The sequence below is a fragment of the Galleria mellonella genome, unplaced genomic scaffold (genome assembly GCF_026898425.1).
Source record: "Galleria mellonella isolate WM207_F2 unplaced genomic scaffold, CSIRO_AGI_GalMel_v1 utg89, whole genome shotgun sequence".
Lineage (NCBI taxonomy): Eukaryota > Metazoa > Arthropoda > Insecta > Lepidoptera > Pyralidae > Galleria > Galleria mellonella.
The window spans coordinates 268490-286834 of NW_026442169.1; the positions used below are offsets into that span (position 1 = coordinate 268490).

The 18345-nt window shown below is 36.5% G+C and overlaps 2 protein-coding genes across 3 annotated transcripts in view; both read right to left on the reverse strand.

Annotated features, from left to right (window-relative positions):
• Window positions 1-18345, reverse strand: part of LOC113519922 (unconventional myosin ID) — a 295622-nt gene that overhangs the window by 62263 nt on the left and 215014 nt on the right. The gene's annotated exons all lie outside the window — the stretch shown is intronic.
• On the reverse strand, window positions 16-18149 carry LOC113519941 (cationic amino acid transporter 2-like). 2 transcript variants are annotated; one of them, XM_026905174.3, is made up of 15 exons: window positions 17857-18149; window positions 10844-10981; window positions 10094-10245; window positions 9430-9558; window positions 9067-9222; window positions 7703-7807; window positions 6349-6506; window positions 6056-6172; window positions 5337-5434; window positions 4298-4437; window positions 3692-3794; window positions 2905-3023; window positions 2568-2710; window positions 2007-2115; window positions 16-1787 (listed from the first exon to the last, which is right to left on the reverse strand). In XM_026905174.3, the coding sequence occupies exons 2-15, from the start codon at window positions 10924-10926 to the stop codon at window positions 340-342; spliced, it is 3060 nt and encodes a 1019-aa protein (XP_026760975.1). In that variant the 5' UTR covers window positions 10927-10981; window positions 17857-18149; the 3' UTR covers window positions 16-339. The 2 variants fall into 2 exon arrangements, with proteins under 2 accessions (XP_026760975.1, XP_026760973.1); XM_026905172.3 differs by lacking the exon at window positions 17857-18149 and adding an exon at window positions 14261-14418.

Sequence of the window (18345 nt, forward strand, 5' to 3'; positions counted from 1 at the left end):
TTATTGAAACAAATGTTTAGTTTAAATATTTTTTTTTAATTTAATAATATCTTCAATTGTTACATACACATTAACACACTATGACGCTGCTAAGTTTGACACTTCAGTCTTTGAAATATTTTTTGTTCAAAACCATACACGCAATAAAATATTTAAGTTCAGTACTAAGTAGACTTTATAAGTTATTGCTTCTATTCCTGATTGGTCTTAAACTAAAATTCGTAATATATCTGCAAGTCACAATATGAATACTTCCAATATTGATAAATAAGGCACTTAATCATAAGACTGGTAGACGTATCCAATTTCGTAACTTTATAAACTACTACTTGTACCCAATTACACTTTGTCGTCAGTATTCAAACTTTCTCTGAACGAATTTAATACTACACTAAATTTTGCTTTCTGTCGATTCAATGTGTCGTTTTTCTCTGTTTTTGCATTCTTATAAATACTTTCACTGCTAGAAGAATCCGTTTGATACACTTCTTCTGGAGTTGGCGGATTTGATTTCATCAGTCTCGGCTTTACCAGTTTTGTACCACCGTTAGCAAATATCGATTCTAGTTTTGTCTTCAAATCTTGTCTACTCATACTAGAATTTTCGTCATCTTCGACCTGTGTTTCAGGTTCTGTGTCATTGGAATTATCTACAATATTTGTCGGTCGCAAAGTTTTACCTTTATTAGCAATGATTTCTTTCTTCAAATCTTCAAATATCAATGGTCGGTTTGAAGTTGTCGAATCTATATGTTCTGTGGCGTCTCCTATAGAATGTGATCGTTTTCTGTGTTCTTGTTCTTCATTTTCTGTGTTTATTTTATTCTGAAAAATGTTACTTAACTTTGACATGAAATCTATCTGTTTTTCACTACCGAAAATCATATAATCATCACCGTTAGAGTTGTCGCCACTAGGATTATTTGACTGAAGATTCTCTCCAGGTCTGGTTTCTTCCTCCGATTCTAATGAAACGTCAACAGGTTTGATCTTTGCTTTTGGCATTGAATAAGATTTTTTTAGATACGACTTTTCAAAAACATTTTCATCGAATGGTGGCGGAGCTGGTATATAAGGACGAGCTTCCTTGACATCTTCTATTGAATCATTCAACGCCATTTTATCAAATGTATCCGAATACCCTGATTCATCTGTACGAGAATTAGTTTCACTTTGATTAGCTTCTAATATTTTATTCACATGCTCATTTATAGTTTCACCGTCATCTTTTTCTTCCTCTTCACTAACTACTGACAAATCCTCTCTGTGTACTTGTGCTATAACATCATATTTAGATAACCCTTGATTACCTAATGATATATCAGATCCAGCATCTGATAATTCGCCCAAAGACTTTCTTTGAATTACATTCTCGGTAACTTCCTCGTTAACGTTGTTGTCATCTTTTAAACTGATTATTTCACCGTAGCTGTCTTCTTCCGCTTGTAACACTTGATCTAAAAGATCTATTATTTTTGCTTCTTTCTCATAATTTGTTTCTATAACTGCTTGTTGTATTATATTTTCTTCAGTTTTCATTTCAGTGTCATCTTTAATTTCTTCTATAACATTAAGAACAAACTCGCATCTATCATCTATTTGTATGTTGTTATCTATTCCTTCACTATTGCTTCTTACAGTACCAGGAGGTGTAGGTGATTCTACCACAATTTGTACGGACGGCTTTCCATTTTTACCCACATGAGTAAATATAGTTGTATTTTTTTGTAGATAATTGTTCTTATTACGTTTATAGCAGTTTAAACAAAGAACATATACAATTATTCCTGAAAAATAAAAACTACTGATATATTTTGCAAATCAGCTAAACATAAATTCAGAATGACAGTGGTCTATCAAAATTCAACAAAAAATATATTTGTTATGCAACTTAGAATGGCACAGTATACTGTGTCGCCCACGATACCCTTAATGTGTTGCCATTCCTGAGGACTAAGGTTATACATCTTCATATATATACATATATAATTATAGTTTATAAATACCTATTACTGTCCAAACAGCAACACGAATCCAAGTTTGTATGTTAATTAAAACCATCAATTGGATATTGATGTAAATGCTGATGCACGGGATGAGGGGCACCAGTGGAGTCTGCAATTCCAATAAAATAATATATGTATAAGTAAACTCAATGAAAAATAAAATATAAAACATATAAATGTTTTTTTTTTTCTGAATGTGTTTGCTGTTGGCCGTGTGTAGCCTTTACAGCTTCACCGGACGCGAATGCAGGGGCGAGTGCTGATGGCACTCCAAGCCCGCGAGAGGGGAGCGACAGAGGTGTCGACTCTTTCTTATGGACTGCGGTGTGTGTGTGCGCCTAAGGGCGCCAGAGTGGCTCGGCCTCGGCTTAGGCCACCGCACTTCGACCCCCGTCGAGGGACGGCGAAGAGTCGGTACGTCTGGGTGGGTCATATAAATGTAGATATGAAACATAAACGAGTATATAGTAGACCAGAATTCTCCTCTTATATGCTGAATAGTGAGACGGTGATGAGTGTAATGATGAATCTAATATAGAAGATAATATTTATCAAGCAAACCTTAAAATAGATATCTTCTTTGACCTTCGGCTGCATTGCCATAACGATAATTATAAAGAAAGCTACAGCGTGCAGGACACCAAGAGGTACCGGTACATTCTCACCATACACTCCCACTAATGCGATTATTATGCAGATAAATACTGAAAAAAAAAGTATTTATTAATTTATTTAAACAACTTTATTGACCAAAATAAAGTACCAAAGGCGGTTATAATGCTAGTAGCATCCTCTACCAGTAAATGTAAATAAATTATTAAAAATTAATATTATTTATTTATAATATGTAATAATAATCAAATTATTAATTTAAATAAAAAATAAATTAAAAACTTACTGAATAATATAAGTGTGGTATAAATAACACGGGTGGATATTTTCGACGGTGGTGAACGACAGCCAAATATTTGTTTGTGATAACTCTGCGATACGGTAGGGATAGCGTCGGAATAGTAGCTGCAAGTAATAAAATAATTAACATTGTGTTTCATAAAAAAAAAAAACTATTTCAATTGTGGCAACATTAATTTTGTTTTTAAAACGTAAGATACTGAACTGACTTTGATGAAACGTCTGTGCTACCAATCTGGTATAATTATATCCCCACAGACAAAAAAAAATTCCAAATCTGCTGAACTTAGGCCTCCCTCATAAGTTTTGCCAGTAGTTGCCGTGCTTGGCAGGCGGCTTGGCAACCGCAGTTAGGCTGTTGGTAATGTTTTAAGAGGAACACTGCTATCTACCCCTCATCCATTAAGTTCTCTTAGCCGCCTCTTACTACACTAATGGGGAAAAAAGGTGTGGCCCATTCTATTCCGAGATCACACAGCACTTTATAATAGTGTACATTTCCAAGTGTATCTTTATTTCAGGAGAATGTGGGCAGTGAATTCACAGAGTACAGAGAAATAACACCTTAGTCCTCAATAATGGCAACGCATGGTAGGTATCATGGGCGAAACAGTACACTCTGTTATGTCCATGGTACTGCTCATGTGTATTGGCAACGATTATCACTTTCCATCAGGTGGGCATTCAGCTTGTTTGCCATTCTAAATTCCATAAAAAAAATTACAAATTTACTACATTTTCATTCATTAACTTTTTAAGAAAAAATATTATACCGTAATACGATAACGGAGACAGCAACAAGAGTGTAGGAGAGGAGTGTTCCGATGCACATCATCATAATGAGCTGATTTGTCTCCAAAACTCCCGCCAGTACAGCTGTGAACCATAAAAAGTATGCATGATCATTTCTCGTTTTTGTAAATACATATTTGATCCTTGACCCTTTGACAGATGAGGATCATAGGTTAAGGTCATCATAATTATCAAGTCAACCATTATCTGACCTCTGCTGAACATAGGCTTCCCATGCACTCTAAGATTCAAATATTGAACCTTAATATTTTTAAGGTTTTTCCAAATCCCGATTTAACCCTTCTTTGCATAATGATGGAAATTTCCACCATAACATCGAATGACCAAAAATTATTTAAAAGACCAAGTTCACTTTAAGTTGATCGTGTCTGGATACCTTTTTAATGTCCACTGCAGAAAAAAAAACATAGCTGTCAAATTTATTTTTTTAACCTTTTTTCCTTTCATTTTGAACGTGAATTATATCACCTTGATTTATTTCACCAATAACAAAAAACCAGTAATTTTGATTGAAATACCAAACTACTGTACCGTATTTGAAGCCGGTTGTAAAAATTCAGCCTTACCTATTATAATAGTAGGAACAATTGTGGCAGCAGCTGGGGTCTTCCGCTTCTTCGTAACATTGTTGAACCAGTGCAAGGATAATCCATCGGACGACATGGCATACAGTAGCCGAGGCAACGGATACATGGCACCTATGAGGCTGGAACCAGGAAATAATTCAGCAATAATTTTCTCCCGCGAACGCTCAGGCTGTGGAATGAGCTAGTTCGCTCCTGCCGAAGTTTTTCCTAGACACTACAATATGGGATCCTTCAAAAAGGATATATTAAGGTTTTTTCGTTGTCGGCAACGTGCACGTGACACCTTATGTTGCAGGCGTCCATAGGCTACAGTGACCATTTACCATCGATGGGTTGTATGCTTATTTACCACCATCGTGATATAAAAAAAAAATACTTTATACAATTTTTGATTTGAGATAGAAAGAAAAAAGAAATAATTTAATCAAAGAAGCATGCGACTCACACAGTAGCACACAAAACAAGAACAAAAGAAATAAAACAAAAAAAAACATAGTATACAAATAAAAAGCGTTTCCTGCTCAGATAAAATTTAATTAAAAAAAAACAATAATAATAATAAATAAAAAAACAATAGGATAACTCTGTCTTGATAGAATAAAACATTCGTCATAGATCAGCTACTCAAATTTAAAATGATAGACAAAATACTCTATAGTCGAGGCTTAGAAGTATAATAGATTGGCCTAAACTACAGCATCAAAACGCTATCCTAATTGAGAAAAATATAAGATAGTTTTGCGAAGCTATCACCCGTATTCCAGTAATAGGATGGAAAAGGGAAAGGAGTATATGAGTTTTGACCAATTCCCTCTGACCCTCTTCAAAATACTTTTATCTAGCTCTGTCCTGTGGCTTTGATCTAGTAAATTTTAACTATTTATTTGTGGTCCATCAGTGCATATAATACATTCAAGTCTATTTGTCCATTTCAAGCATCCAAATATCTTTACAAATTTTCACATTATTTATATTATATAAAATTAAAGTGATTAAAAAAGTACAAGATTTTCGTTACCTGGCACAAATGCCACATATGGTCCCGACGTAAATGATCCACTTGGCCCATTCCCAGCCCACGTAAGAGAAGGCGGCGGCCACCGTTGCTATACTATCCTGAAATGAGTTAGACGTGACTGTATTATTAATACTGACATGCGAATGGAAAGAGCATCCCTCTTTAAATGTCTTCAAGGCTTAACTGCGATTGCCAAGCCGCCTGCCAAGCGTAACTACTGGCAAAACTCCTCAATAGAGGGAGACCTATGTTTTTTTTATACAACTTAGCTAACGGCCCACCTGATCGAAAATGGTAACCGTCACCTATAGACATAAGCAGTACCATGGACATAACAGAGCATACTGTTTCGCCCATTATATCCCTATGCATTGCCATTCCTGAGGACTCAGGTGCTATTCCTCTGTACCCTGTAAATTCATGTAATATCCCACCCTTCAAACCGAAACACAGCCATGCAAACCCAACTGCTTCACGGTAGAAACACTAATGAGACAGAGGTACCCAACAATCGATTTTTATACAAAGTTGAGCAGTGGAGAATTGACGGTTGATATGGTATAGTATGGTATGGTATATCAATTTAGTAATGTAAAAAGCAGAAATCACATAAGGTTTTCGGGAAGATCTATGTCAAGGCTGCATACAGGCTGGAATGATGACCATTGGTAATAAAATTTTTACGAGATTAATAAAATTAAAAAGTATTTAATACAAACCTGTTGATGGTAGGGTACCATTGTAGTGATAACTATAGACACAGCGGCGTAGATGCAAAATAAACAGCCCAGCGCAATCAGGATCGTCATTGGAATGGATTTGCGTGAATCACGAGCCTGGAAATTAAAAAAGATTAAAAGGAAAGCGAAAATTTAGGATAAAGGCAACTGTACTTAGATAGAACAGCACAGGGAAGCAAAGGATACTTGCAGACACTTTTTAAAAGAAAGAAAAAAATAAAAAGGAAAAGTTACCCTCTGAAGCCAAATATGTATTTTTTTTTTGCACTTACCTCTTCAGCAGCAGAAGTTATGGTATCAAAACCAACAAAGGCGTAAAAGCAGACTGCCGCACCTTTCATAGTTCCCATTACTCCATAGGGAAAGAATCCACCTGATCCGTTCTCGGGAGGTAATTCATTTTCAGATATGTACCAATTTTCAAAGCTTGCTGAAAATTAATATATAAAGAATAACTGAAGATTTTTATAAAAATAAAATAGCAAATGAAAATACAACTCTTTTTTTACAGACAGACCTAAAGAAGCTTGCAATTTTAAGATATCACGCTCATGTTGCCAATCTTGGTGACATAAAGATCAAGTCACAGTATCGATAATTTCTCTGCCAAAAATGAACGAATGAATGGTTTATTTTCTCTTCACAAAAGGCAGTAAAAAAGAAGAATTTGAATTACAATTAAATATGTAAGACCAATTTTGGGAGATACTGGTACTTGCAGTAGGTTTTGAAGAACCTGTATTACAAGTCATAATCCTTCCAACTTGTACACAATAATTGTTAACAATGTAATATATCAGGTCAGCCTCCACACAGTTCCACCAAGAAACCATCGTGGTTGATTCTTGTAGAATTCATCGCAATGGACCAATTCAATTGGTCTGTTTTCATTCACCCCAGCATATACCGATAGCGCAGGTGGGGTTGCCATCCCCTTTTCACCCATTAAAAAAAGAAAATACAGCTTTCTAAACAACTAGCTACATTTGCAGGTATGGTAATTAGGCTTGGAATATTTCACATGTCACAAGTGAAATTTCATATGCCACGCCAAATCATATGTCACTCCAGCTAAGTTACTTCACAAAAAGTGATACAAATCACTCTAAATAAAATTTTAGGTATTGAGATTGAAATTTTAATAATTTATTTGCTGGAATAAGGTACATTTTTATAGGTGTTACTTTACAAGAAATATAGTCCAATCTTATTCTGCCACACTGTAGGCGTGCAAATATAAAAACTTATTAAACAAATTCTTATTAAACAGATATTCACTATGTTCGGATTTATTCGTGAATCATCGACTAAGCTCGATTAGCAGTGAAGTGAAATCGCATCAGACGACCGACTGTACCGTACATAGCGAGCGAATAGACTTTATTACACTGCATTAAAGTGTCTATTCGCTTGCTCTTATTATAAAAATCTTAACTCATATTTCACATTAAATAGCAACTAGCAGCGAGTGCGACATAAGGTCATGCATGCGAAAATCACATTTTATGATTTGTCACAGGTGATATCACTGTAAATAAAAATAATAATTTCACTATAATTATAATGAATTAAATGTAGCTATAATATTATTGTCTAATGATAATTAACGGAAAAATATAAACGTACAGTTAACAGCACCCCCCACGATTATGAAGACGATGATAATCATATTGAGTGCGGTGAGAGCGTTATTTACAAGGATCGACTCCCGCGCACCCCACACCAACAGCGCTGTAACAATAAACACACAAACATCATAATATTTTTATTAGAGTTATCATCGTGCCTCCGATCAAATTGTTTATAATTTTTTAGCTATGAGAATTGTCGATGATCCCAGGCTCACAAGCGGTATCGAACCCTTAAGTCTTAGGAGAGATTTTGCCTCACTCTGCGTGTTCTACCGCCTGTACAATGGATTGTACTCAGAGGAATTGTTCAATATGATACCCACAACTACTTTCTACCATCGTACGGCTCGCCATCGACAGGGAGTCATGTCCAGTCATGTCTAGTCATCCTCATGTCCTACAACCTCAATGGTCGCGTACTGCGCGGTTTCAGAAATGTTTTCTCCCACGAACACTCAGGTTATGAAATGAGCTCCCTGCCCAAATTTTCCCAAAAGACTACAGCATTGGGTTCTTCAAAAGGAGGTAAAAAGATTTCTTCAGAGTCGACAACGCGCGCGTAATACCTCTGGTATTGCAGGCGTTCATAGTCTACGGTAACCACTTACCATCAGATGGGCCGTATACTTGTTTGCCGTTTCAGTGGTATAACAAATTTCGCCCATTGTTTTCTCACTGTGATCATTTCTTGTAATTGTTTGTATCTATAATAAATTTACTATTGTAATCGTTTAAAGGAAACAATGAACTGTAGGTATCTATCTATTTGTTGTATGATAGTTATTTAGATAGTCAGTTAAAAAAATCATCAGAATTGTTGAATGAAGACAAATTTATATTAGAAACTTACACTTTATCCACGTAATCAAGATATAATCACTGATCGGGATTAAAAAGTAGTCATCCCATATAATATATTTAAACTAAATTTCACATACATACATACATATCTGTCACGCCCGTCTCCCATTAGGGTTGGCAGAAACAATGGAACGCCAAATGCTTCGATTCAAACAAACCTCTTTCGCTTCCTCCACATTTATCAATCTTTTCATACACGCTCGCCGGTTACGGGTACTTTTAATTTGGCCCTTCTTCAGCACGTCGTCTATTCGGTCGACATACGTCCGTCTAGAGCGGCCCCTACCGACATATCCATTCATTCTTGCTCGATAAATCTCTTTCGTAATTCTTCCTTCATCCATCCTCTCCAAATGGTCAAACCAACGCAACATTCTTTAAATTCATCCAAATCCACAGTGATCAGTTAAGTCGTTAAAACGATAAAAAGGTGACAAACAAACTCACTTTCACATTAATAATATTAGTAAGGATTATAATTATTAAAATCAGGTTTACCTCCCAATATCAGAACGAGGAAGAACGCGAAGAAGTCGAAGTACTGTGAGAAAGGAGCGTCGGCAACAGAAGCAAATGTCGTGAACCATTCCGACATAGAGTTATTGACCGTCGAGTCTACAAACAAGCTCAGTCCTCGGGCTATACTGGCTGTACCTGAAAATTATATTTTGAAGTCTTTAAATCACCGAATATTTATATAATTAAACTTTTTGAAAAAGGCAACAGCTGAGTTTTTGCCTATTCTTCTTGGCTGAAATTGCGTTACGAATGGGCAGTAATGAAAAACTGAACAGAGGTGGCCAAGTAAACGACTTTTGTACGAAATCTCCCTCTGGTTAAAAATAATTAAATAAAACTAACCGAATAATCCTTCCAGTATATTGTTCCATCCAACCACGAATGCAGCGAGCTCCCCTACGCTGACGTAAGTATAAATATACGCCGAACCAGCCCGTGGTACTCTCGACGCAAACTCTGCGTAACACAGCGCTGAAAAGTGTTTAGATATTTTTTAATCCTATCTTTTTTATAACACCTACAATGACGACTGTTGCTGCTTGCCACATAAGGTATATTTGCAATATACTCTTTCAGGTCGACCACCACGCAGTCCCTTTAGAAACCGTCATGATTGGGAGGAGAAGGTATTGTTAGTATTAGAGATTAGCGATCCCATTGCTAGCAATATACCCTGTTGGGTCGACTTTTACGCAGTTTCCCCTGGAAACCATCGTGATTGCTTTATTGTTGAATTCGTTACGATGGGCCAAATGAGCTATTTTATCAGCATCATCAAAGTATACCGATCATCCCTTACTGTATACTGATGGCGCAGGCGAGGTAATCATTCCATGGATGATAACCATTAAGAAATCCATCGTTATTAACTCTTGATGAATTTCGTCACGATGGGTCAACTGACCTGATTTCCCTCTACCTATCATCCCTCACTGATGTCCCGCCAATGTAGACCGATAGCGCAGACGGGCTACTATTTCATTTTCATCCATTAAAAATAGCATACCTGCAAAGAAAGCAGCGACTGCGGCTATGAGGAAGGACAGCACGACGGATGGCCCGGCCAGTTTGTACGCGACGTACCCCAGCAGCAGGTATACGCCGATACCCAGGGTGCTGCCCACGCCCAGACCCGTCAGCTCCCAGCGGCTCAGGCATCTGGAAGACCACAGTCACATTTTAAGGACTAAGAAATGAAAAGCTTTTACCTTTAAAATTCAAACGCTCAGGGTGCAGGAGGATCAGTGGATTAATCTTCCTGCACACGTTTTCTTACGATATTAAGGTCGTTATTTTCAATGATGTAAGAATATTTCACAAAAACTACTTCAATTTAAAATTTAAACGACTGAACCGATCTTGGTAAAATTTCTATTTGTCCAAGCTGCACAAACATGCTTTCAGATAAAGAAAGAATTTTCAAAATCAGTTTTATAACTGATGGAATTATGAGGTAACAAACATTAAAAGGAACCTAAATGAGAACGTCCTTCTTTCTAAAGTCGGTTGAAAAGAGCGTTATACGGTTACAATTTGGAATGGAGAAGAACATAGGGTAAAATTTTTGATGCAACTTAGAATGGCAAACAAGCTGACGGCCCACCTGATGGAAAGCGGTAACCGTCACCTATAGACATGAGTAGTATACCATAGACATAACAGAGTATACTGTGTCGCTTATGATACCTTCCATGCGTTGCCATTCCTGAGGACTCAGGTGTTATGTCTCTGGCTAACTTGTAAATAAATACATTACCTTCTTAGATTCCCAGCGTCCAACTGCTCTGGAGTAAACACACGCGTCCTCTTAACGGAAGTCCAGAACGCTGTACAAGCCATTTATTAGCCCACACCAGCCTCACTGGGATCCCGCATCTGGACAGCTTCACACTACCTACAACATATATATATATATAATAAGGCATATTGCTAGCAATGGGGCTGTCAAACTCCATTGCTAACAAGCCCTTTCCCACCCACCCACCTGGGGTTGGCAACCGCAGTTAGGTTTTCAGAGGGGCGCTGCTGCCCATCTCTCGCCCTCCCTTAGTCACCTCTTACGACACCCACGGGGAAGGAAGTGCTGGCCTATTCTACGCCGGGACCACACAGATAACGATGTATAGTGATAATGAAAGCTTGTTTTAAAAATGTTTTTCAATAGACTTATTATACGTATTGCATCTTTTATATTTTATAAAAGACTACAACTGTGACAAAACCACTTTAACTGAAACAAAACTAAACTGTTAACTGATTTTGTTAAAATGTCTATCTATAAGGATCAATCTGTAAGTATGTATGTCCTTTTAAATTTAGATTACATTTTCTGTTCTGTTAAGTGTTCTGTTTTTTTTTTCTTTTATTCATTGTTTTTATACTTATTTATTTGAGTTTTTGTTTTTTTTTTCTTTTACTTTTTGTGTAATATCATATATATATATATATATATATATATATATATATATATATATATATATATATATTATATATATATATATATATATATATATATATATATATATATATATATATATATATATATATATATATATATATATAACTATTTGATAATGAAACGGTGCCCCGTGTAGGTGCAAACTGAAAATCAGCGCTGACCGAACATCAGTCTAGCAAAAGGTGAGTTTGTACCTATTGCCAGGCGCATACGAATACTGCACAATATATTGATTAATTAATATATGTACATTATAATTTCTGTGAAGAATGGCAATAAATTTAATTATTATTATTATTAAAAAAAAAAATAAGAAATTTTCCAAATCGGTTTACAACTGACGGACTTTTCTAACAGACCCTCGTTTAAAGATGCGAGTCTGGTGTATGATATGGTTTGATGTAGGTATTAATGTAGATCTACATTTCACCATAAATTATTAAATTTATTACCAGAGGGAGACTTTGTACAAAAGTCGTTTGCTTGGGTATCTCTGTCCCATTCGTGTTTCTACCGTGAAGCAGTTGTGTTTTCATGGCTGTGTTTCGGTTTGAAGGGTGGGATATGGCGTGAATTTACAGGGTACAGAGGAATAACACCTGAGTCCTTAGGAATGGCAACGCATGGGGGGTATCATGGGTGAAACAGTATACTCTGTTATAACCATGGTACTGCTCATGTCTATAGACGACGGTTACCACTTTCCATCAGGTAGGTCGGCAGCTTGTTTGCCATTCTAAGTTGTATAAAAAAAAGTAGTTTTTTCTTTCTCTCTTTCCCACCTATATATATATCATATAAATGTTCCACGACATTCCTTTCGTTCCTTTTTCGTTGATTTTGCGGGCGGTATCTTTTGATTGTTAAAATGTATACAATGATGTTCTAAAACTGATTAAGTTATGATGTGACTGACGTACCTAAAATGACTAATGTCCCTAAATAAAAAAAGATAAAAAACTAACGGAGTTATGAATGAATGAATGAAATTTATTGCTATGAAGTAACAAACATAGAATAAAGAAGTAAAAAATTCTTAAGTTAAATCAATAAAAATACAAATACATTGGCGATTTAATAAATCTAAAACCAGTTGTGTATTGATATAAATTGTCAGTAAGTACGTACGTACTGTAGCTACCTATTAATCTAAGAGCATACTGGACCAAATCTTATCTAAGATCAGTTAGTCTTATCGTATCGGTTAAGTTAATCTTTCGATTCGCATTACACAATAAGATTGTACTGTAATATTCAGTTTCTGAAACTGTAGTAATCTTTCTAAATACCCAGTAAATTCACTGCCACATCCCACTCTTCAACTGAAATACAGCCATGCAAACACGATATACCTTTTTAAAAGGCCGGCAGCACACCTGCAATGCCGTTGGTGTTGTGGGTGATCATGGGCGGCGGTAGTCACTTACCATCAGGTGAGCCGCAGGCTCGTTTGTCCCCTGTGTTGTAAAAAAAAAACTGCTTCACAGTTCAAACACGAATGGGACAGAGGTACCCAAGCAATCGACTTTTGTACAAAGTCTCCCTCTGGTGATTTGTATACATTGAAGTAAGTATTTAAATTGTTTACAGTCCACACCTTAGATTGCAAACCTACCTTATTTTTGGCGCACCTGCAGGCAAACAGTTGACTCACTGTATATTCAGAAACGCCATAAGTAATTAATACGAAACACATTAAACCGTGTGGTCTCGGCATAGCATGGACCGCTCATACATTTCCCTTAGACGTCTTAAGAAGCGACTAAGAATTTTAAGTGGTCAAGGGACGGACAGCACCAAAGCCTAACTGCGGTTACTAGGGGAGAAAGGGATTGTTAGTGATGGAGACTGAGAATCCCATTGCTAGCAATATACCCAACCAGGTCGACCTTCTCGCGGTTCTCCCTGGAATCTATCATGGTAAATTCCATTATGATGGGCTAACTGGCCTGTTTTCATTCTCATCTATCACCCTTCACTAGTGCTCCGCCAGCGTATCCCGTTCGTTCCTACTATTCAATTTTCAACCATAAAAAAAACTTAGATTACTAACCCGTCTGCTAAGTGTAGCAATTAGGCAAAGCTAAAAAATTGGGAACGCCTACATTCAGTAGTGGACAGTTAACGACTGATGTTGAAATGATGATGATGAGTGGTATTATGGACATGACAGTGTATCCTGGGGGGAAAGAGATTGTCAGTGATGGAGACTAAGAATCCCATTGCTAGCAACATACCCAACCAGGTCGACCTCGTTGTTCCCCCTGCAAACTATCATGGTTAATTCTTTGTGAATTCGTTATGATGGGCTAACTGGCCTGTTTTCATTCTCATCTATCACCCTTCACTGCTGCTCCGCCAGCGTATCCCGTTAGCGCAAGCGAGGTTACCATGCCATTTTCACCCATCAAAAACAAAAGACAATGTATCCTGAAATATCTATATCATCAGGGTATAATAGAGTAGTCCATATCGACGAGTACCATTTCTTGTTTGATACACCATGGGATTGTTTGCCATTCCAATTTTTTCATAAAAATAAAAGAATAAGGTATAAAATTTTTGGGAACAATCTTCAATTACTTCAGAGTCGACATCACGTGGACTGTTAATTTGACATTCTGTCTTATACATAACAAGGACATCTCCAGGGACGACCACGTGTAAAATTGTACCTCAATTTGGAATCGTTTACAGACTATTTTGTCCACTTACTATCAGTCGAACCGTATGCTTCAACACTAATCTCGTTTAAACTTCACAATTTTATCACTACATCAATAATTTTAGTTTAGTTACACTAAATAGAAGCAACAAAACACTGTTTCACATCACCGCATTTATACAATGGACCAATTTGGGTGAGATCATAAAACAGAGCAATCGAGTAACACGAGAGTAACTAAACGCATACCTACGATAACATCGAGTTTGATAAGATAAAAAATAATAATCTAAAGTTGTCTCACGCGGTTAAAACTAAGAAAATGTTTACAGTAACTGCGAAACGGTTTGTGACTTCTTTTCCTAGGTTTTGGTGAGTTTATCTCGATTCGTATTGGATTTTACGCGTTGCCGTGATTTTTTTATACAACTTAGAAAGGCAAACAAACTGACGGCCCACCTGATGGAAAGTGGTAACCGTCGCCTATAGACATGAGCAGTACCATGGACATAACAGAGTATACTGTTTCGCCCATGATACCCCCCACGCGTTGCCATTCCTGAGGACTCAGGTGTTATTCCTCTGTACCCTGTATAATAATCATTCATAAGTCTTTTGGCAGCTCTGAAATATGATTAATATTAAGGCATTTTTATTACAATGAGGAAAAAGTTCGCTATCAGAGCCGCAAAGTGCTCCGCATCGGAACTAATATTTACACAATTAATACTGTAGTATAATTTAGTATATTTATTTTATTGTATTACTAATTAAAACACGTACATATCTTAATACAGTTTCTAGTAATTCCCACAATTCGTCATTCAGTATTTAGAATGATATTAATATGTCTCTGACGTATAATGACGAAGTCTCTTTCGTGTGAGGAATAAGAAATGGTATACTGATACGTCAGCCCCGTCAGCGTATACTGATACGCTGACGGGGCACCAGTAATAGTACATTACTGCAGCGGCCAGCAACTAAGGCATTGATGGACGAAAGTGCAACTGTGGGGCGAGACGTAGCCGAGGCACACATACGTGAGTCCATCAATGCCTAGTTGTGGCCAAGGCTTGTATAGTACTTTTCTCAAACAGTACGCGGAAATCAAAAACACAATTTTACTTTTTAAGTTCAATGACGAGTAACGAACAATGATAATTTTCATATAATTCACGCGCCATAATGTTCCTTTGTTTTTTTTTTCAATAAACAGCTTTATATTTGCAAGCCAGATCGAACTTTAAATAAAACCTTTTATTAGTTACCTCCTTGGTAGCCATGTTTCATAGTAAAAGGTCATTCCATTTTTAAATTACAGTACAGATATGAGTTTACATAGTAATTTATCTGGCCGCAAAACACGACAGATATAGATTTTCATACAACTTTTGCCGGCCGCTGTCCGCTTGTATCTGGCCAGTACGGCAATTTTGATTTATCTCTAAGAAGTTTGTCAAAATAATGCTCACATTTCCAAGCATGTTTGAGAAAGAGATCATCGTCATCAGTAATCACCAAGCAGTGAACTGTCGACAGCTGAACATAGGTCCCCTTCATAGGCCCCCAAGTCACCTGCATTGACTGACTCCCTGCATTGCATTTGAGGTCATCGCACCATCTAGTGAGGGGGGAGGGAGAAAGGATTGCTAGTAATAGGGATTAGCAACCCTATTACTAGCAATATACCTATTCAGGTCGACCTCCTCGCGGATCCCCCTGGAAAACATCGTGATTGATTCATTAGTGAATTTGTCACGATGGAATAATTGACCTGCTTCATCGTCACTTATCATCCCTCACTGGTGCAACGCCAGTTTACCGATAGCGCAGTCAGCGTTACCATTCCATTATCATCCATTAAAAAAATCTAGTTGGGGATCGTCCACCCGAGTATTTATTTATTTATTTATTTAAGGAACACCAACAGCACATTGCATTATAACATATAGGTATAACAAACATTAAATACAATACGATATTAATGCACATGCCTATTAAAGGTATACTTAAGTATATTTAAGTACCTTTCTTTCCCACCAGTTGTCGGTTCTTTAAGCTATGTGACCAGCAAATTGCCACTTCGGCTTACTTATCTTTCAGTATGTTGTATAAATATAGGTATAAATCTCCAATTTAGGCACTTTTTAGGTTAACACTCTTGTTATTATATGAAAAACTAAGAAAAACAGAGGTTTCGTGACTCATTTATTGGTTATTTTTAATTTAATAATTTGTTAATTATTCCATTTAACAATTTTTTTTATATACCACTTAGAATGGCAAACAAGCTGACCGACCACCTGGTATGTATGGTATGGTAAGTTGTAACCGTTGCCTATAGACATGAGCAGTACCATAGACATAACAGGGTATACTGTTTCGCCCATGATACACCACATGCGTTGCCATTCCTGAGGACTCAGGTGTTATTTCTCTGTACCCTGTAAATTCACTGCCGTTGCATAAAAAAAAGTATCTGTTAAAACTTATATTATATTAACCTCTTTAAAACACGCTGCTCCGTAATCAGTGACTAATTTATTAAGTTCATACAAAACAAAGGCTTCACATTATCCGAACAGATTTACTTAGACGTGTGTTTATTTGCATTATACAATTTACGCCTTATTTCCTCATGTGTACGGGTAAAAGGTGGAATTCCCTCTCAAGGTTTGTTTTCCAAAACATTATAACTAATTTAAATAACTTCAAAGCTAAAATAAATTGGCTATATATGGGTTAGCGAGCTCCAGCTTCGAAAAAGTAATCATAGGGGTTAAAACCCCATTTTACACGAATTGTTACAGGAATTGCTTTGTATGTATAACCCGCCGAAATTAATAGGCCTCTAGCACTGAGGGTGTAGTATTAACGAACTAGTCCATTTAAATCGGCAGGTTATACAAAATAATTTAAAAAAACGAACGTATAAATAAATTACAAATCGGTTTATAAATGATAAAATTTTGAGGTAACAAACACAATAAAAAAAATCCGTAATGACACCGTAACTATTTATCAGATTCGTGTTTTATTTAAATGAATGATAATGGAATGGTAACCCCACCCGCGCTAGTTAGCCCATCGTGACGAATTCAACAAGAATTGTTTCCGATGGTTTCCAGGGGGAACCACGTGGAGGTCGACCTAATAAGGCATATTGCTAGCAATGGGACTGTCAAACTCCATTACTAACAATCTCTTTCCCCCCATGCGAAAATGAGTTTGTTTGCTATCTTATAGCGCCTTAACGACTTAACCAATTACTATGAAATTTGGTATATATTTATATTAACAGTCTATATAAGATGGAGAAGGATAAATTTTTATCCCGGTCAGTAAACATATCCCGACTACGTGGACGAATCCGTAGGTAAAAGCTAGTAATCATTATCAGCATATCAGCCAATAACTGCCCACTGCTGAACATAAGGGATTTTGCCAGTAATTACCACCCTTGACAGGCAAATTGGCAACTGTAGTTAGGCTTCTGGTGATATTTTAAGAGGGACGCTGCTGTCTATCACTCGGCCATTATGGTCCCTTAGTCGACTCTTACAGGAAAGAAAGTGATGGCTCATTCTATGCTGGGACCACACAGCGTTGAAATCTAATATTTTAATTAGAAAGTTTATCATACCTGAAAACGATTCCTTCTATATTAAAGACGACACAACAATGTCTACACCTTTATATGAAATTTATATATACATATATATCTTAACTAAATAAAAAAATATTTGGTTAAGGTTATAAACACTATAATATGATTATCACAAAACGTAAGCACAAAACTGTAACTTATTTTCACTTAATTAGTATTTAGAATCGATATTTCAGTTATTCCAAATCTTATTTCAGGTTTATTATAATGTTTTACTAGATTCTCGTGTATAAAACAATACGGACTGGTGGCTCGCTGGCTGAAACTGTCTTATCTGATAACCGCTACAATTGATTGGTATTTGATTATGTTATCGTAAATTTATGACGAAAGATGAATCCGTTTGAAGCAGCGTGTACAAGATCAGCGGGTCTACCTTGAAATGAAATTCCGAAATTTCGGACTCAATTTCGTGTTTTTGTTTATACCTAAATAGGACCAATAAATGGAGTTTAACATTTCGTT

Bases quoted from the DNA above. Each gene is read 5' to 3' on its own strand.
- LOC113519941 (XM_026905174.3), bottom strand. From the start codon at position 10,926: ATGGCTTGTACAGCGTTCTGGACTTCCGTTAAGAGGACGCGTGTGTTT. The intron at 10,246-10,843 runs GTAATGTATTTA...GTGGTCTTCCAG, and splicing joins GACGCTGGGAATCTAAGAAG to ATGCCTGAGCCGCTGGGAGC. The intron at 7,808-9,066 runs GTAAACCTGATT...TTATTGTTACAG, and splicing joins CCTCGTTCTGATATTGGGAG to CGCTGTTGGTGTGGGGTGCG.